The 23,080-nt window shown below is 50.6% G+C and overlaps 1 protein-coding gene across 1 annotated transcript in view; it reads left to right on the top strand.

The window, feature by feature from the left end:
* The window catches only part of DNAH9 (dynein axonemal heavy chain 9), a 165,925-nt gene extending 147,696 nt beyond the window's left edge, over window positions 1–18,229 (top strand). The window contains exons 66-69 of the mRNA XM_085077980.1: window positions 630–800; window positions 3,137–3,319; window positions 12,048–12,437; window positions 17,365–18,229. Of these exons, the coding sequence (XP_084934106.1) occupies window positions 630–800; window positions 3,137–3,319; window positions 12,048–12,437; window positions 17,365–17,592 (972 nt within the window). The 3' untranslated portion in view covers window positions 17,593–18,229. The remainder of the gene's footprint in view (window positions 1–629; window positions 801–3,136; window positions 3,320–12,047; window positions 12,438–17,364) is intronic.
* Window positions 18,230–23,080: the final 4,851 nt, after the last annotated feature.

Below are 23,080 nucleotides of genomic sequence, written 5' to 3' on the forward strand. Positions count from 1 at the left end.
TGCTGTGGATGTTTCAGCATTCCCCTGGATGAACCAAGTCTAATGGTAATTTGCTACTTCATCATGGGCTCATTCTGTTCATGCATGAATAGAACAACTGTATTGGTGCTTGAGACTTAAGCAGGGCTCCTGGAAAATTACATCCACATACTGGTTGCTAAAACGGCCCTTTCAAGCTCGTTTTATCATCAGTGTTGATGAGAATCACTGAAGGGTCTTGTTGATCTACTTACGGATCTCATCTGTTCTTTGTACACAAATGCAGCAGCAGAGAGAGGCGTATTAGGCTGGTTTTGTTCATAAAACTTAACTACTGGAAGCTCAATTCCCACAAGAGATTTCAGGATGTTGATGCTGAAATGCACAGCAGATAATTGCTAGAGAAGGTCCACTCTGAGACACGGAGCCAAGCCAAACTCCAGCAATTACAGAATTTTCCCAGCAGGAGTAGAAGCAGTTCTGTAAACATTTGTTATCCCCTTCCTCCCTCCCTTCCCCAGTGTTTCAGCCACAGGCAGAGCTGGGTCAGTGCAGGCTGACCTATTTGGGGGGATGATGCCCGTGCTGGGAGCTCTGCAGGCAAAGCACCCTGGCCTGTTTCTAACCTGCTCCTGGATCTCTCTGTGCAGTACATAGACGATGCCCTGCCTCCAGAGTCTCCCTACCTGTATGGCCTCCACCCCAACGCCGAGATTGGCTTCCTCACACAGAGCTCAGAGCAGCTGCTGCGCACGGTGTTGGAGCTGCAGCCCCGGGACAGCAGTGCTGGAGAAGGAGCAATGGGGACCAGGGAGGAAACGGTGAGAGTGCAGAGGGAGGAGCTGCTGGGTTTTGATTCCTTTCTCATCCATCAGTCCTGTCCAGCTCACGCTTGGCCATTGTTCTGTGTTCTGCCTTTGCCTGCTAAAGCCTGGATTTATGCAGAACATCACTGTGGTTAGATGTAACTGAGCATTGGCAGGAACAGGACAGTGCCTCTTAATTACCCCATGCACTGCAGTGCTTTCATTAGCATCCTCCCGAGGTGATGCAGATAAACCTGCTGTGAGCCAGCAGTCCCTGTGCACCCCTGTGACTGGCATAGCAATGGGCCCTGGGCACACCCACAACGTGCCACCCAGAGCTCAGCCCTCCCCTTACTGCTGCCACCACGTCCCACCACCTCCCCAGCTCCCAAGGGCCTTGTAATTCCTTATTTCCAGCTGAACTCCTCTGCTATGCCTGTGTCCTGGGCTGATCTCAGCCCTCCCTGTGGAAACTCACAGCTCATTAAAACATGGCCCAGGCATCCCTAACAGGATCTGCAATCAGCCAACACATGCTCAGGTTTTTACTGCTGCCTTCTTAAGGTGCCAGCTCTGTGTTTGAAGCTTTGCAAATTAATGAATGGCTAATAGGCAGCTGATATGCAGCCTGTGGTTTCACACGAGCTTCCTTTGGTTTGGTGTGGGGTTGGGGAACTGGCTGCCTTCCTCTAAGAGGCTCCTAGAAGTGCCCAGCATGGTCAGTTTTCAGTTCATACTGGAATTTGAGGTGAGGGGAATAATCCAGAGGCAGCAAAGCCAAACAAGATACCCAGCGATAGCAACTGAGTGCCTCTTCTCCCCTCCCATTCCTTTCGTTATGGAAATACAAATAAACTCCTCCACCAGGGAAGCACAATGACCAGTGAGTGCCCCAGTGGTGTCACAGGTCATGGCCACCCTGCAAACTCCTGGTGACAGTCCAGCAGATTCTCACAGGAGCACAGAACTCCTCATGGCTCTGTCTGGGAATAAAATCTGCCTGCGAGCAAGCAGAGTGTGACCTCAGCGCACTGTGTCACGCCTGGGGACACAATCCCACAGCTCATTTTCCTGCCAAGGTGATCTCTGTCATTATCCAAGCTGTCCCTTCCCCTTGCTCCTTGGATGAGAGTGAGTAAAGCCTCGTCTCTTAACTCCTCCAGTGAAGGATATCCAGCCCCTGGTTGGGCTGAGGTGATTTTAGGGAGCTTCCAGGCAAAATGTGAGCCTGTCATTTTCCCGAGGCTCTGACAAGTCTGGTTACTCCCACAGATTTCTGAGGTCACATTACAGCAAACGAGCTGTAATTGTTGTGAAGGAATCAGAGCCAAAGGGACTTGCAGGGCAATTTCAAATTAGCTGATATTTCTGCACTGCACCCAAGGTGCAGCCAAGGAGTTTTTCCAGCTTTAGCCACCTGTGTGCTGCAATAACAGCCCACATGGTCACTGCTGACGGGAAGGAGGGTTTGGAAGGGCAGCAATGGGAGGAAATTGGAGTACAGAGTCCAAAATATGGATGTTGGTGGCTGTGGCAGCAAAATGACCCTGCCCTGGCTGGCAGCTAGCACTGGCCCTGCATGCCAGGTTTGGCACTCTGGATCGTAGAACTTTAACTGCATTGTGTGCACCCAGAAAGTCCTCAGAAGCAGAAGTGTTGCTCAGGTTCCAGCTGAGAAGTAAAGCAAAGCTTTCAGTGAGACACTTCCACAGCAAGCTGCTCATGTAAACCTAGGAAATGCAGCTGATCCCATGGATCCCCAGGAGTGGCTTCATGCCTCGTTGTCAGCAAGAGGTTTGTCTGTTCTATTTATTTTTTAAACACTACAAAGATCCTGTTGCATTGGAGCTTTCTCTGTTCAGTACTTAGAGTTCCGAAGAAGCTGTGATGGTGACCAGAAAATCATTTTGTTTCATTATGCTTTTCTTCCACTACTCCATTAGTCCAGAATGCCAAATTCAGGTTAAAATTCAATTTTATATAATGACCTCTCTCCATCAATACACCAGAGGAAACCAGCTTATAAGCTCCATTGTCCTGAGGCTCAGCTGAGGCTCCAGCCCCATCCATCTCCTTGTGAGTGTGAGCTCAGGAGAAATAAGAGAGCCAAGAAGAGAGGAGGCTGCCACATGTCACAGGGACATTTTTAAACCATCATTTTGAAAGCTGTTCATCTGACATTAACTTCTGTGAGCATTTGGACATTAATAGGATGGGGCAAACTCTTTGGAAGGTTGCTGACAGGGATGGTTTTGGAGACACTGACAGGCAGATTGAGTTCTCACAGTTCAGGCAGCTGTGAGCACAGGGATCACTCACCAGCATCCCCCTCTGTTCTCCCTTTGGCACAGGTGAAAATCCTTCTGGAAGAGATGTTAGAGAAGCTCACAGATGAGTTCAACATGGCAGAGCTGATGGCAAAGGTGGAGGAGAGGACACCCTACACGGTGGTTGCTCTCCAGGAGTGTGAGCGCATGAATATCCTCACTGCTGAAATCAGGCGCTCGCTGATGGAGCTGGAGCTGGGGCTGAAGGTAGGAGAGCTGCAAAATCCCAGAGGGATTGATTCCTGAGAGACCATCAGGAAGTACAAGGGGTCACAGGGAATAATTTGCTGCTGGCTGCAGAGCCAGTCTGGCTCCACAGGATCTCACAGATGGATTTCCTGTGGCACAGGGAGGAGTTCCAGGCACACACAGCAGTGTCTGCCTTTTGGGAACAGAGGCCAAGCACTGCTGGCCACCCCAGATTGTGGCACAGCAATGGCAGGTCAGTCACAAATTGAGACATGGCCTACTTAGAGGTGAGACAAAAATCACACCTGTTCATAAAATGTCCATGAATGGGGGGAACTTGGAACAAAGTGTCTCACAGGAAGATGCTGAGCTGAAATCAAAGCTTGGTTTTGTGTGAAGGCACAAAATGTCCAGAACTGTAAGAGAAAAAGGCTAAAACCACAAAAGTTTTGGAAGAACTCCAACTGCCCTTGTTGGTATGAGCTGCTGGAGGAGGGGTGGAGCTCACCTTCCCAGAGGAGTCACCATCCATGGCGCTCCACTGCAGCTGCTTCTCCACCCTGGTGTGAAAGGAGACTGTCCCAGGAGGGGAATGTCTGTGTCCCCTGGCTGCTGGCTTTGCCACACCAGTTAGGATGCAGATTTCTGGGTTCAGCAGGCTGTGAGGGAAGGCTGTGATTGATGCTGCATCCACTGGCAGAAGTCACCTCCTGCATCCCCCCAGGCACTCAGTGGGACAAAATAGAAAAGGTTCTGAGTGCCCATTAGGGGAAGAAGCAGCAGGGATCAGGCTGCACTGCCAGGGAGAGAGGAGCTGCCTGGCCAGTCCTGGTGCTCAGGAACAGCACTGCCCCTTCACCTTGTCACCCCCAAGGGCTCTTCCCCATAGCCAGGTGCTGTTGTTCCCTTGGCAAGGCCTAGGGAATGCAGCCTGGAGCTTCAGCACTGCCCTGCCGCCTGCCCTGCCTCCTCCTGCACACACACAGGGCCTGGGGGATCTCCAGGTGTGAGGAGAGGCTAAGGCCATCAGTCTGTGGGCATTCCCTGCTCCATCCTTCCTGCACTGACAGCTTGTTATCCCATCCCACTGCAATGCTCAGCTTCCCCAGCTGGTTTGCACAGTGTTGGGATCAGCATGGCTGAAGGGTCTGGGTTTGACTGAACCCCTTCATGGGAAGAGCTGAGGGTGAGTGAGGAGCGCCTGCCTGAGATGGAATAACATCCCAAACCTCTGCCAGGGGCAGCTGGGAAGAGACATCTCCAGCTGCCCTTCCTGGGACAGGCTTGGCTCAGGATTTAGGCAGCAGCAGGGATGGGACTGAGCTGCTCCCAAATCCCACTGCACCCTGGACCAGCAGCTGCAGATGTGTCTGCACTGCATTTGCTGCTGGTGCTCGTTGTCTCAATTAAAGGAGAGACATATCACAGGCACTCATGGTGGGTCAGTGTGTACAGCCTGTTTTGAAATAAGCTGATATTTATGTAGTCAATTATCATAAACAGATTTCTCTTATTTTTGAGCATAAGGCAGCGGAATTGAAAATTCCGTTTCCTGAGACAGGTAAACAGAAGTGATTTAATGTTTCAATCCCAGAGCCCCAAACAAGATATAATTGTGACTTGGACAATGTGTGGCAATTAGATTTAATGTGGGGAAGAATGTGCTGTTTAATATTGGCAGGGGAACAAGGGGGTGCATGGCCTTAAATAAACCACAAACAAAAGAAACCACAGCAATCAGCAACACAAGCTTCAAACCTCCCCAAAACCTGCCACAATTCATGGCAGGGAAGGAGATGGGATCTGCAGAAAAGGCTCCTCCAAGGACTGAGCTGGGATTCAGGGACACCCAGGGCCAGGACTGGAGGAGAACTGCAGAGCAGAGGAGCAGCAGCATTTGCCATTTCTTCATCTGCTGTTTGCTGCAGAGACACAACTGAAGGGTCTGAGAGACCATCAGTGGCCAATTGGAAGAACCATGAAGTCCTTAAGGCTGGGAAAGACCTTAAGATCACCAAACCCATCAGCAGGACCCTGCTCACCACTAAACCATGGCCTCAAGTGCCACATCCACGTGGTTTTTGAACACCTCCAGGGTGCATTGGCTCAGCTGGTCAGAGCCTGCTGCTGACACCACCAAGGTTGTGGGATCAGTCCCTGTACAGGACATTTACTCAAGAGTTGGACTCAATGATCCTTGTGGGTCCTTCCAGCTGGGAATACTCTGTCAGTGTGTGGTTGGTGACTCCAGCACTGCCCTGGGCAGCCTCTTCCAGTGCTTTACAACCCATTGCCCGAAGAAAGCTTTCCTGATATCCAAACCAACTCTCCCCTGGCACAACTTGAGCCCAGTTCTTCTGTGTCTGCAGCCAAAGGTTGCCTGTGGGTCCCTGCAGAGCTGAACTAGACCTTTTGCATGACACAAAACGCTGCTCAGTGTCCCCTTTGTCACATCCCACACCTTGGGGACCACAGAACAGCCTGAGGGTGCTGATGGCTCTTTCTGCTGATGCCCTGACTTGACTTCTGGGCTTTACACTCAGCTTGGGGAAGAAATTGTGCTTTAATTGTTCCTTCCTGTGAGAGCTGCTAAGGCTCTGGGGCTGGGGATCTGCACTGACAGCACTCAGAGGAGAAGAGTTTACAAACCAGGCCCCACAGAGCTCAGCAGAGAATAAATAAAGCCCAGAGAAAACAAGGCTTATTGTTTTTAACTGACTATCTGCCAAAAGAAGGCGATTTGGAAATGTCATGCCTAATTTGAATTTCTGAATAATTCATCGTGTCGTTGTAGCGGAAAGTGATTGTTTGGACCAAAAATAGGAGACATCCCATTAGGAGGAAGAGAAATTGCAATAGACTGGTAGCCATCAAAAATAACTGGCATGTTGCATTTCCAAGCCCTTTGTTCTGGCTGGCTCGGGTGGGACCAGAGGCTGGGCTGAAGCACTTGCATGTTAATGGTGTACCAGCCTCATTTCCTGCAAGCAGATCCTCCAGTTTGCAATTTGGGTGAAGGATGAGCCTCCAAAATGAGGATAACATATATTATGAAATAACAAAGACCAAATTTTGATAGGCAAGCTGGGTATCAAGTGAAAATAACCTGAACTGAGAAAACAATTTGTGCCAATAGTGTGCTCATCTTAAGGGAACGGCTGCAGGCTGATTAGGATTTCCTTCAAGGGTGTCTTTAAATGAAAATTAGTCCCAGCGTTTGGGAGAAAAAAATTTTCAAAAGTAACTTGAATAATTTCTGATGCACTTTAGTATTCAGCATCTGAAATGCAAATTTATGCATAATTGTGTTTGGACAACTCTATGAGATTGCTGCTGTAGATGCTTTGAACCCTCACAGGAGACTCAAAGCATGCTTGAGTGCGCAGGCTTTAAAAATTGCTTTTCTCAAGCCTTGCTGAGAATTACATTTGCTAATTCATTTGTTTCCTGAAAGTAAAACTAGACATGATATATGATTGGAGGGGGGGCTGTCTTTAAATCAATTTGGCTGCTTGCACACATTCTGCAACGTTCTTACCCACAGTAAAACACTTCCAGGAGTGCAAACCCCTCCAGTTCCAGTGTCCTGCTGTGGCCAGAGCTGGACTTTGTCCCTCAGGCTTTATTTTCCTGTGTGATTTTGCTATGGCTTTAGCCCAGCCCATTGATAGTTCCTCTTTGAGGAGTATCTGCTGAGGAGGGAGATCCTGACCCATGGGCTGTGCAGGAATCACCGTGCTGTTTCTGTTTGTGGCCAGCAGAAGGTGTTCAATGACAAAGCCATTGTGAGAGCCTGGTGAAGCTCTGCCAGCCCCTCTGATTTTCTGTGGGGTGAACTTGGATTGTGGGTCAGTAAATTGCCTTAAAGGGTATTTCAGAGGGAGTGAAATAGCTCAGGTGCCCGAGAGGAAACCCCTGGAGTCTGCACTGCCTTTGTGTTTCTCTGTCACTTCTTGGCAAATGCCAGCATGAGACTCCTTTCATTTGTGCTTAACCCTTGTGTTTGGAATTACCCTGCACTTTAAAGCCCTTTGGCCAGGTATCCCTTCATTTTGAGATTCCCCATTCATGTAAAACCCTTGCAGAGAAGTCATGAGATGGCAGAGACTCACCTGATCCCTGTTCAGCTGAAATGGCACAGGAGATGTGGGTTTTGGAAGGTTGTTCCTCATATTTTAGTACTAATTGCACATTCTTCTGCTTCCACCTTTTCATTTAACCTTGTTTGCTGTTTTAGCCTTGAAACTCATCTTAAACCCTTTGTACTCAGGATTTTCTCTATCCAGCAAAAAATCTGCACTCCATGGGGAAACCCAGCAGGTTCAGATACTTCTGCCTTTGAAACCTTGCTGCATTTAGCAAGGCATGTCTGGAGCAGAGGTTTAATCTTGCCTTGCACCAGTCCATCCTGTTGAGAGATTAACATTTCCCAGGGAGGGGATTTTGGGATGGGAATCCACAGAATTTGGGAGGGAGGAGGACTCACAATGGAGATCTCAGGGCTGCAGTGCCTTCCAGGCACAGGGCAGTACCAAAACTTTCTCAGCTCCCATTGGAACTGGGGGATACTGGGGACTTCCCCTTGAAGTCCTGCCCTTTCCTATTGCCAGAGAAAATCAATTTTATTGTCAATGTTTAGAAATTTTCACAGGAGCCAAAAAAAGAAAAAAAGAAAAGAAAAAAAAAAAGGATAAGGGCTGTAAGTCAAGTTCTAAAAACCAGAAATGCTCAAGTGGACATTTCCAGGGCCTGAATTCAGCTGTCACCCTTGCTCCCTGTGCTGGACACAGTGCATGGGGCAGCTGTGTGTCCAAGCCCATCCAGCAGCTCCCAGGGCTGCATTTGCCACAGCGTGGTCACCTCAGAGCATTCCTGGTTCCCTGAGAGGATTCCTGTCCTGATGACAGTTGTCTGCCAAGGTGAGGCAGCTCTGGTCTCTCTTCAGGGCTTTTCCTTGGAGGAAGGTTTGCTGACCCCAGAGCAGGCCTGCTTTGCCCTCAGGAGTTGGCAGCCAGCTGGTGCCAGTCTGTTCTCCCAGGTACCAAGTGACAGGACAAGGGGAAACAGTGTCATGTTGCACCAAGATTGGATTTTAGGAGAAAGTTCTTCATGGAAAGGGTTGTCAAGCATCAGCACAGGCTGCCAAGGGCAAGCTTGGAGGGAGTCACCATTCCTGGAAGTGTTCAAAAACCACGAGGATGTGGCACTTGAGGCCAGGGTTTAGTGGTGAGCAGGGGGGTGGTGCTGCTGCTGGGTTGGTGGTTTGGTTTGGTGATCTTAAAGGTCTTTTCCAGCCTTAAGGACTCCATGGTTCTTCCAATTGCCCACTGATGGTCTCTCAGAGCCTTCAGATGTGTCTCTGCAGCAAACAGCAGATGAAGAAATGCCAAATGCTGCTGCTGCTCCTCTGCTCTGCAGTTCTCCTCCAGTCCCAGCCCTGAATCCCAGCTCAGGGACTGAGGCTGCTGCAGTCCTTGGAGGAGCCTTTTCTGCAGATCCCATCTCCTTCCCTGCCATGAATTGTGGCAAGTTTTGGGGAGGTTTGCAGCCTGTGTTGCTGATTGCTGTGGTTTCTTTTGTTTGTGGTTTATTTAAGGCCATGCACCCCCTTGTTCCCCTGCCAATATTAAACAGCACATTCTTCCCCACATTAAATCTAATTGCCACACATTGTCCAAGTCACAATCATATGACTGGACTTGGTGCCATTAAAGGTCTTTTTCAGCCTCACCATTCCATGGTTCTGTGGCTCTAAGCGTTAATCACTGTGCAGTGAGCCCACTTGCCCTTGTTGGTGTTGGATGCACATGGATCATCACCATTCCTGCTCTCCCTGCTCTGCTTGGGATCCAGCTGTCAGTGTGACCTGCAGGGCATGGTCAGCACGGGAACAAACTGCAGAGATGTTTAACTGCTGGGCTCTGACAAGCATTGCTAAACAACTGTGGGGGTTGCTTTGAGCAGATTTCAACTTTTGCTAAAGCTTCCCAGATTTCTGTGGCCCCAGCAAAGGGCACCTCTGCTGACCTCACGGCTGGAGGCACTGAAGTCCTGTGAAAGAACAGTTGGAATCTTTTAATGTGAATAGACTGACCCAATTCCCTCACCCTTGTTCTCAGCAATGGCTCAACTGATTCCAGTTAATCTTTCCAAAAACACTTAGCCCGAGGCAAAGAGAAATTTTAAATCAGATAAATTTTGGCCAAATGGTAATGGAACAAAAGGAATAATGGAAACCAGTGATGGACATTATCTGTAGGTCTCCGAAGTGCTGGGGGGTGTTGTGTCCCTCCAGCTGAGCACAGAGTGTGCAGAGATTGGAATTGTGGAGATCATTCTATACCAGAGAAACTAAGGTGGTGTTTGCAGGTTTTGCCTTTGCCTCCTGCTTGGCTTGAGTGAGCTAGAATCACAGAGGAGTTGTTCAGCACCTTGTCTGGCCCAACCCCATCCCAGAGCAGGGACAGGGAGAGCAGCTTGTTTGGGACCATGGCCTGGTGGGTTTTGAACATTGCCAAGAATGGGGACTCCACAGCCTCTGTGGACAACCTGTTCCAGCGTTCAGCCACCCTCACAGTGTATTTCCATGGAATATCTTGGAGTTCAGACAGTTCCTGCTGCCTCTTGCCCTGTCACTGGACACAGCTGAGAAGGGTCTGGCTCCATGTCCTTTGCTTTCCACCATCAGATGTTGATTGGTGTTGGAAGGATCCCCCCTGAGCCATCTCTTCCTGAGGCTGAGTCTTCCCCAGTCCTCCCAGTGTGGCCTCCAGTGGTGAGCAGAGAGCTGCCATGGAGCTGCTGGCACTGCTCCTCACACCACCCTGGCCACTGATGGTCACTGGCTCTGGCTGTGCTCAGCTGCTTGGCCAGCAGCTCCCAGAGCCTCTCTGCAGCTGCTCTGCAGGCAGTGAGTTCCCAGCAGTGCTTGGGTTACTCTTCCTCACGTGCAGGACTTGGCATTTCCCTCTGTTGAAATTCCTCTCAGCTCAATTCTCCAGCCTGCCCAGGTCCCTCTGAGTGGCAGAATTTTGGGTATCATGGAATCACAGAATGGTTTGGGTTGGAAGGGACTTGAGAGCTCATCTTGTTCCACCCCAGGGACATCTTCCACTATCCCAGGCTGCTCCAAGCCCCAGTGCCCAACCTGGCCTTGGACACTTGCAGGGATCCAGGGGCAGCACAGCTTCTCTTGGCACCCTGTGCCAGGGCCTGCCCACCCTCTAAGTAAACATTTTTTTCCTAATATCCAACCTAAACCAGTCCTCCTTCAATTTAAATCCATTTCCCCTTGTCCTGTCCCTCCATCCCTTGTCTAATGTCCCTTTCCAGCTCTCTTGTAGCCCCTTCAGGCACTGGAAGAGGCTCAAAGGTCTCCCTGGAGCTGCACAGTCTCACATAAGAGTCAGTTGGTGTTGTTCTCATAATCACAGAGTCACAGAACCAGAGAATCATGGAATGGTTTGGGTTGGAACAGATCTTAAAGATCTTCTAATTCCAACCCATTGCCATGGGCGTGGTTAATCCTTGATGCAAAGCAGTTTTGTGGCCTCTTCCTGAAATCCTTTCCTTGATGGGACAGATCTTCCCTCAACACACACATCCTATGGACAAGGAGCTGCTCCCCCAGCTCACCCCAGGCTCAGGGAGGCTCCAGGCACTGCCTGCAGTCCCTGACAGGATGAGCTGCAGCCTCTCTTGGCAGCTTGGGCTGAGCTGAGGCCTCTGCTGTGCCAGGGACAGTTGCTCCAGGTGGGGACAATGACTCCTGACATGTCACCAGCCCTGCCAGGCAGGTGTGCAGCATCCTCAGCACAGCTGGTGAGCCCCATCTGTGTGTCTCATGGTGCAACCTGCTGAAAAACCTGCAGCAAAACCTGCTCCTAACAGCCCCTCCCAGCTGCCCTTTCAGCCTTGCTAGCATCCAGGCATCCCTCACTTAGATTCACTGTTATTTCAGCTGGATACAGCAGGAATTTTCTTCATTTTAGTGTAGAAGACCCTGGGAACCCTCTACAGAGTACCATGGGTTCAAGGGGGGTGCAGCTGTTGATGTGCAGAACCCTTTTTTGGCCATGAAATGATGTTCCAGCTCTTCTGGCAGAACTGATACAGGTTTCTAAAAGCTTTAAAACTAATTAATTGCTGCATAAAGGAAAAGTCAAACCTCTCTTCTTATCTCACTTGGCTGAATCATATCTTACTTTGTTGTGTGTTTCCCTGCTGTGGAAGGAGCTGTGATTACATTTGCAGACAACACGTGAAGTCAAAAAGAAAATCTTGCACTGCAAAGCAATAAATGGGGAGGGGAGTGGGGGAGAGGAGGGGATAGAGTGTGACATAACAAATATTTGGACAGTTTTAGAGTAGATCATCAGAGACTCCAGTATCCTGCCCTGGCAGTGAGTGAGAACAGCTTTACACCCCTGAAAATCTGCTCTGTAAAGATCTTCAGCCCATGAGAGAAAACAGAAAAAACTCTGGGACAACTGAGGGACACCCCTGCTGCTGTCACTGTTGCACAGCTTTTCCTCCTGGTAGTATTTTTACAGCAGGGAGGACGAGGGTCCAGGAATATACAATAGAAAGTGTGCAGGAAAACCCCAAACTCATGAAGTCACTCCCAGCACGTGGCCAGCAGTGACTCTGTGGGGTGCTGTGCTCCTCCTCATGTCCTGGCCCAGCTCTGCTTCCAAACAAGCTCTGCTGGGCAGCTGTCAGTGCTCACTGTGCCCTTTGTCACCAGGGAGAGCTGACCATGACCAGCGACATGGAGAACTTGCAGAACTCCCTCTTCCTGGACACAGTGCCTGAATCCTGGCTGAAGAGATCTTACCCTTCCACAGCCAGCCTGGGCTCCTGGTTTGCTGACCTCCTGGCTCGCATCAATGAGCTCGAGGCCTGGACCAGGGACTTCTCCTTGCCCTCCACACTGTGGCTGGGAGGCTTCTTCAACCCCCAGTCCATCCTGACAGCCATCATGCAGACCACAGCCAGGAAGAACAAGTGGCCTCTGGACAAGATGACGCTGCAGTGTGATGTGACAAAGAAGAGCAGAGAGGATTTTGCCAGTGCTCCTCGTGAAGGGGCTTATGTGCATGGGCTGTTCATGGAGGGAGCACGCTGGGATGCTCAGGTGAGATCTGCAAGGCTCTGGGCTTGAGAGAGAAGCAACAGGTGGGGTGTTCCAGGGGACAGGAGCTCATCTGAAACAGTCACCTGAGCTGCCTCTTTGAGAGGCAGGAGATGTGGGCCTGTCCTGTGCAGCCTGAGCAGCTGTCCAAGGTGTCAGAGGAGCCACCCCTTGGAGCTGTCTGTTCCATGGCTGTGCAGGGTGCTCAGGGTGCTCAGCCTCGACTGGTACATCCCCTTTGTAGCAGGGAAATCTCAGTCCCACTGTTCAGCCACCACTCGAGGTACTGCTACAGACACAGGACATGAGGTCCTCTCAGGGCTGCACTGTCCCCACACCTCTGCACGGGTGTGGTTTCACTGCTGCCTCCAGAAGTGAGGTGGCAGATTTTGTGGGGTCACTCTGTTGCCTGTTTGGCAACAGAGTGGGGAGAAGGGAGGAGACTCTGATTTCCTGTATGCTCCCATCCTCAGAGCTGGGTGGGTGGGATGTGCCAACCCCAGGACACTGTCCCTCCACTGTTAGGTGCTGCAGGATGCCATCTGCATGGGGAGAGGCTGTGACCAACAACTAATCCCATCCTTTAGCTATCCCTTAAATAAAGCTTGATGAAGCTCCAACCTGTAGAGTCCATGTGGACTCAGGCTGATGGCCCATTGGGCTTGGACCTCTGGGCTGCCTGGCCTGTGCTGCCATGGCTCCCAGTTTGTGCTGTGTGTGGGAATTCAAGGACAGGGGTTTGTGCAGCTCTTCTTGTGCTCAGCCCATGCTCTGCTCCTGCTGACCCATGAGAGCCAACACTCCCCAAAGTGGGTCACCCAGACCTTCTGTATCTGGGTCGAGTTTACCCCCTCACAAGAAGAGGTTTTTATGCCAAAACCAGCTCTGTAGCCAGCCCCAGCTCTTCAGGCTCTAAGCCAGCCTTGGGGATCCTGGTTATCTGCTGTGGGATGTGGTGATGGTGCTGAGCACGAGGCTGTGCCTGTCACACACCAAATCCAGCCTGACCTCACAATTCTGATCTAACACTCTCCACTTGTTTGTCATCTCCCTCTCTGCAATTGTTTTCCATGAAGGACAGGAAATCAGGCAAAGCTGTGACCTCATTGGTGGATGTCATTTCATCCCACATCCTTGGGGAGTTCAAAGCTCCAGGCTGTTTTTTGCTCTGGAAATGGCCTGAATTGGGTCTGGGAAGCCCCAGGCAGTCGGGAACATTGGCAAAGGTTTTGTTGGAAGATTGCAGTGAGGATCTCATGTGGGTCAGGTCAGATCTCCTGCTCTCGTGGTTTTGGCTCTGCTCACAGCACAAGTGACAGAACAGGAACCATCCCTGTCCCTTTCCCAGCTCTACCCCCACAGTTCCCTGGCTATTCCCTTCTCCTGCTGGGGCTGCAGTGCACAACCCCTGGGACATCACAGCCCCTTTGCACAGGGAGCATTGGATTTCTGCTGCCCTGAAAACCTGACAGAAATCAGCTGCACACAACAGAACAGAGTGTTTAAGTATTTCCTGGTCTTGCATATCAAACACTCCATTTAAGAACATTCCAGTGCCTGCTGTTATGTTTTCTTTGCCACCATTACTAGAAGATGAGTTCTGCCCTGGTTTTACCCAGATCCAGGCAATGCTGGAGTGAAGGACAAGAGGTTTTGGTGGTGCAAAGACAGAAATCTTTGGGAAATACTTGGCTTCTCCCCTCTGCCTCCCTCCAATAACTGCTATGGGTGATTGCATCCAGCAATGGGATTTGTCTTCAGAGACCATCCCAAGTCCAGTAAATGTGTTTTTCTGATTACATTCTCCTTGTGATTGAAAGATACTGAGCAATTACATTTATGGAGCCATTCATAATCTCTGGGTATCATGCTTCAATTTATTTCAGACAGGAAAAGGATATTTTCATGGGTTGCTGCTCACACTGAAATATCTTTTCCCCCTAGTGGAACTATTCATTTTACCTATAATCCAGTGAGTACCAGTGTGTATTAATGGATGCAGAACTTTTAAACCAGGTGCACAGTTCTTTGGGGTTGTGTACTCCTTGAAAATTAATCCTCTGATAAAAATGGCAGGCCACGTTTGGAAGAATTCCTCTGGGGAACACCTCCACTTTTAAAAGAATATTTCACATTTAGGTTGTGCCTCCAAAAAAAGGAAAGAGTCCTTCTGTGTTCTGCTACTCACATTTTTCTATTTATTTAAACATTTATGTTTGCCCTTGGGTATCTTAAATTTATGAAACATTTATTACAAAACAGCAGGCAGCTATTAGATGAAATGAAACTAAGCAGATTATTTTGGGTGCAAATGATCTCTTGCTGCAGCCCTGTTAAAGTCAGTGGGACTCAGTGACAGTCAGAAGGATGCTGTGGCTGGGGACACTCTGAGACATTTTATCTCAAGCCATGGCAAGGTGATTCTTGGCTTTCTTGCACCCAGCAATGGAGAGTTTGATGCCAAGTGTGTGCATTGCCCTTCCTCAAGTGGACTGGAGTGTGATGGGAGAAGGGGAGAGGAGGATTTAACACCATGTGTGCTCCATGGAGCTTTTCCAGCTATGGACAGCACAGCTGCTGGCATGGAATCACAGAATCACAGCCTGGGTTGGGCTGGAAGGGACCTTAAATCATCCCATTGCACCCCAGCCATGGGCAGGGACACCTTCCACTGTCCCAGGCTGCTCAAAGCCACATCCAGCCTGGCCTTGGACACTGCCAGGGATCCAGGGACAGCCACAGCTTCTCTGGGCACCCACCCTGGCTCCCCACCCTCCTAGGAAAGAGACCTTTCCCATTCCCCTCGTTCAGCTGCAGCCACAAACCCATTCCCTCTGGGACTACCTTGGAGTGATCCCTGCTGGCTCCTTGTCCCCTTCCCTGTCACAAGACAGCCAATCCATGCTGGGGGTCCCTGGGCCAGTGCACCCCAAAGGGGCTGTGGGTCACAGGGTTTGGCCCATCTGTCACTCCCCTGGCTTGTGACAGCTCTGTGTGCCCTCAGCCCTGGTGACACGTGGCACTGCCACACAGCCACGCTCAGCCACCTGCTGGGGACCTGGGACAAGCAGAACTGAAGGATTCTTTAGGATCTGAGCCTGAGCTCTCCAGGCACAGAACAGTGGTTTTTCACCAGGAGTGCTGTGCTGGTAGTCAGGAGAAATTGCTTTCAGAGCAGAATTAATTTCTGATGATGAGAGCGATAAAAAATGCAAATGAGAATCAGCCCAGACATAACAAAATGATATCTTACATAGAGGTACCTCAGGAAGATTTCAGCTCTTGTTAACCCAGAAACAGGTAGAATATCTCTTGGAAATTTCATTTGAAGTATTCTCAGAAGTAAAAAAAAGAGAAAAAGACCTGATCAAAACCCAGTCTCAGAAATGAAAGGCGTGGATGTAAGAAGAGTGCATAATAATGTTTAATAAATTCTACTTTGCAAGGTATTATAAGAATTATTTAATGTTTGTTCAGCACGTTGGAAATACAAAATCCTAAATGAGAGTTGGATTTATCACAGCTCAGTATAACAGATGGCATTAGTACAATTAAACCACGGTGTGTGGCAAGAGGGATGATTTTTCTTCGCTCATTTGCAGAACTAAATAAACTACTGGAGAGGTTGAATCTCACCCACAACTCTGATCCGAGAGCATTTGAAATAATGATGATAAGTGAAGCTCAGCTGCAGCGAAAGGCAGTTTCTTTAGCACTGAAAAGTTTCGTTTCCATTTCCCTATTTGTTTTCATTTGGTCTCTCTAGCCTCTATGAGGCAATTTTCCCTGGAAATGGATTGATATGCAGGGCATTTTATTGTCAAGAAGAGAGACAGAAGATGCCAGAGAGACCCAAATTAGAGAAACAAACTTGATTTCTTGTCCTGGCAGGGTTCTCTCCCTCTGCTGGGCTGGGCAGCCTGCTGGGCAGGACATTGCCTGGAGAAGGATAAAGGGGAATTGATATTCAGTGATGATACTCCCTCAGAAAAGTTCTTTTGAATCCTCTTGGTTGCATCCATGAGGGTGGAAGCAAGGCTGTGGTGCCTCTTGGGGCCACACAAGCACTGTGTGCATTCACTGCCCAGACAGGCATGTCCCATGTCATGCTCACACTGTGGTGCTGTGTGGGACATTGCTTGGTGACTTTCAGGCCCTTCTCAAGTGAGGATTGTTCTCCATCTCAGTGGTTCAGGTGTTCATCTTCACTCCCATCACGAGCAACACCTCCCATGAGGTGATTCTGGTTTGGCAAAACTCTGAGAAAGAGCTGCATGAGAATAATCCCAGGTCACTGTGGTTGGAAAATCCCTCCAGCCCATCCAGTCCAAGCTGTGCCCAATGCCCACCTTGTCCCCAGCCCAGAGCACTCAGTGCCACCTCCAGGCCTTCCTGGGACACCTGCAGGGATGGGGACTGCAAACCTCCCTGGGCAGCTCCTGCCAAGGCCTGAGCACCCTTTCCATGGAGAAATTCCTGCTGCTGTCCAAGCTGAGCCTCCCCTGGCCCAGCCTGAGGCTGTTCCTCTTGTCCTGCCGCTGGCTGCCTGGCAATAGGACAAGAGAAAGGAGCTCAAGCTGCACCACAGGAGAAACCAGGACAAGAGGAGTGAATCTTTGTTCCTAACGTGGCTGGACAGGGCTAGGAATGTTGTTCCCACACAAAGCCCAGCTCAGATGGGAGGGTTTGAGGATCTGGTGAGAGTGCAGGAACCTGGACCCTTGAGAGGATCTCCATTGAGGGAGGCTGTGGTGATCCAGTGAGATGTTTGATCCAGACCCTCCTTCCTCAAAGAGACATCCAACCCCTGACCAGGAAAGCTGTTTGCTCTTCCCCAGTAGGAGCAGCATGGATAAAGAGCTTGGGAACATCAGAGGGCAGCTGAATGACACCTTTGAAATCTGAGTAAGCCTTTGTCTCCCCTCTGCAGGCTGGGATAATCACGGAGGCCAGGCTCAAGGAGCTCACCCCAGCCATGCCTGTGGTGTTCCTCAAGGCCATTCCCGATGACAAACAGGACCCCCGCAGCATGTACCCGTGTCCCCTGTACAGAACACGCCAGAGAGGGCCAACCTACGTGTGGACTTTCAACCTCAAAACGAAGGAGAATCCCTCCAAGTGGGTGCTGGCTGGTGTGGCCTTGCTGCTGCAGGTCTGAGGCACCAGCACAGCCCCTGCTAATCCCTCACCATGCCTTTGTCACACTATTTAAGTAATTGAATGCTGAGTTTAGCCCAAGCTCCACCTCTCTGGTGGACTCTCAGGTTATGTACCCAGGATTGTCTCTGAGCCCTGGGGACAGAGCCTGTGAGGAGGTGACAGAGGTGCAGAGTGGATCATGGACCAGGTTCCTGGCTGCTGGAAATCAATCCCATAATTCTTACATTGCTGCACTGGAAGATCCCAGCCCACAGCCTGATATCCCACACCCACAGAGTGCTGAGCTCAAATCTAATTTTTATTTCTCTTCATGATCCAAAGCAGTTTTAAAATCAGTGGCTTTCTCCAAAACACTTAAACAGTCCAATGACTTGTGAAATTCTCCAGAATTTATTTTTTTCCCTCCATGAGTGTTTCTTTGTCATGTGTGTAATGTTGAAAGCAGGGAGGTGAGCAGATGTTGTGGTTATAAACTGTGTCTTGCTAACACTCCTGTAAATCTTAGAAACATTGAAAATAGTGTTAATATCCAAAGTGCTTAATGGAATCGACAGTGAAAGTACAGCACAGGGATTATTTAAGAGGAATATGTCATGATGATAGATACTTACTAATAAAAGTAATTGCTCCTGCAATAGTCTCTGGAATCTGCACATTTACTAACGGTGTGGAGAGCACAGGGGGTCAGGTGGGAGGAACCTGTGTGGGTCACTGAGAGTTCAGTTTCCACTGGAATGGGGGAGAAGTGAGAAGTGATGAGCTCCTGGTGCAGAGAGCACAGAGGGTGGCTGGGTGAGCATTGTCTGAGTGCCAGGCAGACAGAGCATGGCTGAGAATGGAGCTGGGAATGGGAAGGCTGGGTTGGTTCCTGGGAAATGGGGTTCTGCCATGCTCTCCGTGCTTGGAGAAACACACAGGACCTCTGGGCAACATTTGCTGCTCCTCTCCTCACCCTCCCAGCCCTATGAGCAGCCCTGGGTTTTCACCAGGGCTTTGCTGCCACCTCTGAGCTCATGGCAGGTCCCAGGGAGCCTGGCAGGAGAGAAGGGAAGGTGCCAGGGGTGTAGAGGGCTTGGATTCAGCATCAATGGGCACCCCAGACCCTCCCACCCTGAGCCAGTGCCAGGGTACAATCTCACAGGCAGACTTGGGTCTCCAGCAGGGACTGTGACCCTCCTTTGGGGACACCACAAACCCTGTCAGTTGGATAAACTCCCAAAGTCGGGGAGCACCTCAACAAACACCACGGAGAGGAGAGGAGAGGAGAGGAGAGGAGAGGAGAGGAGAGGAGAGGAGAGGAGAGGAGAGAGGAGAGGTCCCCACTTGCCAGCTCTGGCCCTGAATGGGCTCAGGTGTTCAGCACCAGCTGGGGAAAGGGGAGGATCACCAGCCAGTGCTGCTCCAACTGTTCACATGGTGGCATGGAAACCTTCAGGATTGTGTTCTCAGGGAGCTGTTGGGTTCATAGGGTGGGAGTTTGCAGCCTGGAGGGACCTGCAAATCCAAGTGAGTCACCTCAGGCTACCCTGATACTCCTGAGGGATCTGATCCTCCCACGTCACCCTGCAAGGATTTTCAGAGCTCCCTGTGCTCCCTGGGGAGAAACAGAGTGGCTCAGACCAAGATGTTTGACTTGTAGACTCCTTAAATGAGGTGAGCTGGGCTCAATCTGCCTGTGGTATAAGCAATGCAACCATGGGACAAGGATCTGCTTCCAGGTTAGAAATTATGCTTCCCAGCTGGGAACAACATCAGAGCCCTTGCACAGCAGTAGGCAGGAGAAAGCTTGGGGTGGAAAAGGTCTCGTGCACCTTGTCTTCTGGGTCACCCAGCTATGTGTTTGGGACAAGCAGATGCAGCAGCAGATGGTCTGTCAGGAATGCAGCTGTGCAGGGTGTGCCCTGCTCAGGATGGGGCCTGGATCATGGGAGGAGGGCAGGTGAGAGGCTCAGAGCACAGAGGGTGTCTGGAGATTGCCTGTGTATCTCACTGAGCCCACTCTGAAGTCTCCATCGGTCACCAAGCCCACCCTGACCATACAGGACTGACCCCTCTGGAAGCTGGGCTCCCTCAGTGAGCAGCAGCCCAGCAGCACCACTGGAGAGCTCTGCAGCAAAGCTCACCGTGAACAGGAGCTTCCAGCAGACTGTTCCTCAGCCAGAGCATCCTGAAGAGGTGGCTCCATGTGAAATCTCCTGACAGACAGAAAGCCAAAATCCAGGAAGCAGCAGTGCTGTCATTGCTCTCCAAGCCCTGCTGTGGTCATATCTTGCAGTGTCTGGAAGCACCATTTCCTTATGTCTTTACCTATCAAACTGCCTTTACCCCAACCCGTGAGTTTTCACACCTTTCCCCTCCCACCTCTCTCCATCCCACTGGGAGGGAGGCAGCCAGGGGCTTGGGGGCTTGGCTGCTACTGGGGTTAAAGCAGGAGAGCATTTCTGTGGGCAGTGTTTGGTTTCTCAGAGCCTCATCTCAAACTGAGTGGTTTCTGGGTGGCTTCAGCACACAGCAGAAGATGTGGTCAACTCTCTGCCAGGGCAGGGGATCAGCTTTGTTCCCACTGAGAGTCAGCCAGGAGGGTGAAGTGCTCAGGCTTTGCAGGAGATCCACAGGAACTCTCCTGCCCTGAGCAGCACAGCAGCTCTCTTCCTGCAGGAATGAGAACATCCAAAATCCTTGCCCTTGAAGTCCTGGAGAACAACAAACTTCTGGGTGAAGGTAAGGAGGGACAACTCTTTGGTAAGAGCTTTGTTTAATTGCCAGGCAATGTCTCCAAGGCACATCCTCAAAACATTAATGATGGAGGAGCTAGTTAAGGCTTAGCAAAAGACATCTGCAAATATCTGATGGAAGGGAGGGAGCTGTCTTAAGCTGGCTTTTTTAAATTGCCTCTCACCCATAAATGAGGTAACAGAGTCTGTAGAGTATCCCACATAATGAGTACCTGCTAGAAGAGGGCTGTTAGCTGGGGAAAGCTTTGCTATTAAATTAAATCCCTCCCAATTTAGATTAAAACCTGCCAATTAGATATGAAATGTAAACTGGTCACTTCCCACAGCTTTGCAAAGTTGTGCACATGAAGTCTTTCACCATGCTGGAGACTTAGATACATAAACACAGCACTGCTGAGTTAAACACAAAAAGACCAGAATGTACAGTAAGTACATTGTGCTCCAAGTAATCCATCATGTTGGATTAGTCCTTCACTGGGGTTTCTTCAAGGCTCCTTTTACCAGGGGGACCTTGTGGCTCTGCACAGCTGCTGACAGGAGGGGACAGCCGGGGGGTCAGGCTGTGCTTCAGGGAACAGGGACAGGAGGAGAGGGAACAGCCTCAGGCTGGGCCAGGGGAGGCTCAGCTTGGCCAGCAGCAGGAATTTCTCCATGGAAAGGGTGCTCAGGCCTTGGCAGGAGCTGCCCAGGGAAGTTTGCAGTTCCCATCCCTGCAGGTGTCCCAGGAAGGCCTGGATGTGGCACTGAGTGCTCTGGGCTGGGGACAAGGTGGGCATTGGGCACAAAATCCCATGAACTCGGAGGGATTTTCCAACCTGTATGAATCTGTGTATGATTCTCAGTGTCCTGTATGTAGGATTTCCTGCCATTCTGGAGACTATTACCCTAAACCTCATTCTTCTTCTCTTTCCAAACCTTCCCCCCTTTTTCCAGCATACCAGGGCCTCTCCCTGCTCAGATGCCCCTTACACATGGGAAAGGAGAAGCTCAGTAATTCCCCAGGCACTGCCTGCTCCTTCCAGAGCCACAGCCTGGGCTGTTCTCTTGTCAGCTCAAGAAGAATGGTCTGTTGACAACAAAATGGATCCGATTGTTTTATTATATATATCTCCCTGCATAATTCACTAGTTGGGCAGGCAGGGTAGTGGGGAGATATTTATAGATACTAGAAATGTCACCAGGGTGCTCATTCTTCATCCTTTGAAAATCATCACAGGAAAGAGTTGGCTGCAAAATGCTACAAAGGATGGTGAATAATTTGATGCTTTAGGGGGTGGAAAAAAATCTGACAGGCGTGAGATATCTGCCCAAACCAGGCAATTAAATCCAGCTGGACAGGCTTTTCATTAGGAGTGATTCATTAGTCAAAGGTCAATGTTTTCTGTCCATGAGCTCTTTGAGACAGCTGCCCACTTGGCACTGCCATGGGCACCTTCCTCCTGCTCTCCTGGCTGGGTGGAGGATCCCAGCAGAGGAAGGATGTGGAGCTGTTGGAGTCCAGAGGAGGCACCAGGATGAGCAGAGGGATGGAGCAGCTCTGCTGGGAGGAAAAGCTAGGAGAGCTGGGATTGTTCAGCCTGGAGAGGAGAAGCTTTGGGATGTCCTAATTGTGGCCTTGCAGTGCTTGAAGGAGCTGTGGGAGAGATGGAGAGAGACAGTTGACAAGGGGTGGAGTGCCAGGATACAGGGAATGGCTTCACACTGCCAGAGGGCAGGTTGGATGGGATATTGGGAAGGAATACCTGGCTGTGAGAGTGGGCAGGCCCTGGCACAGGGTGCCCAGAGAAGCTGTGCTGCCCCTGGATCCCTGGAAGTGTCCAAGGCCAGGCTGGACATTGGAGCAGCCTGGGACAGTGGAAGGTGTCCCTGCCATGGCAGGGGTGGCACTGGATGAGCTTTAAGGTCCCTTCCAACCCAAACCATCCTGGGCTTCTGTGACTTTCAGGCAGTTTGGCAACAGTGAAGATGTGGTTCTTCACTTTTACATAAAGGGTGATACCCTGGGAAGTGACTTTTCCAGCACTGGAACAAGTCTCATGAGGCCATTGTCCAGGCACAGCTCCAAGGCTGCTCTCCTGCCCTACAGCCCCCTCCATCCTAACCCCACTCCTTCACCCCACCTTCACCAGGCCTACTGAGCCCCAACCCTCCCTTCAGCCCAGCACTGGCCAACCTGAGCAAAGAGAGTTTTAAACGAGCAGGTCAATGTTTCTGGGCCAAAGAAATGCCTCTTGCAAGCAGACTGTTGCTCCTGAAGGCAGAGGAGCCCTGTGACCACCAGTTTTCCAGTGGGCTTGGGGCTGTGCCCATTGCCTGGGGAGCCTGGGCAGTGCCAGCACCCTCTGGGGGAAGAACCTTTCCTGATCTCCAGCCTGACCTGCCCTGCCACAGCTCAAGCCATGCCCTGTCCTGTCCCTGTCCCAGAGCAGAGATCAGAGCCATCCTTGGGAGGAGCTGCAGCCCTTGGGGAAAACTGAGCTCAGGATCTGCCAAATTGCCCCACATCTCTTCACCAGCTGCCCAGGGAGCCCTGGAGTCACCAGGTCAGGGTGAGATACTGAGCTTCCTTAGAGTTAAGGCCAAGTCCTTGTGTCCTTTGCTTTGCCCTGTCCCAGGAGTTCATCCAGACCCTCATCCCTTGAGTTTATATCCAAGGGCATGTCCTGGATGCCCAGGGGATCCCAGCCTGGCTCTCTGCCTTGCTCTGTATCCATGGGGCTGCTTTGGCTCTGACTCCTCCAAAGGTCTGTG

This window comes from Lichenostomus cassidix, chromosome 18 (assembly GCF_008360975.1).
Source record: "Lichenostomus cassidix isolate B80296 chromosome 18, HeHo_3.0, whole genome shotgun sequence".
In the NCBI taxonomy this organism is placed as follows: domain Eukaryota; kingdom Metazoa; phylum Chordata; class Aves; order Passeriformes; family Meliphagidae; genus Lichenostomus; species Lichenostomus cassidix.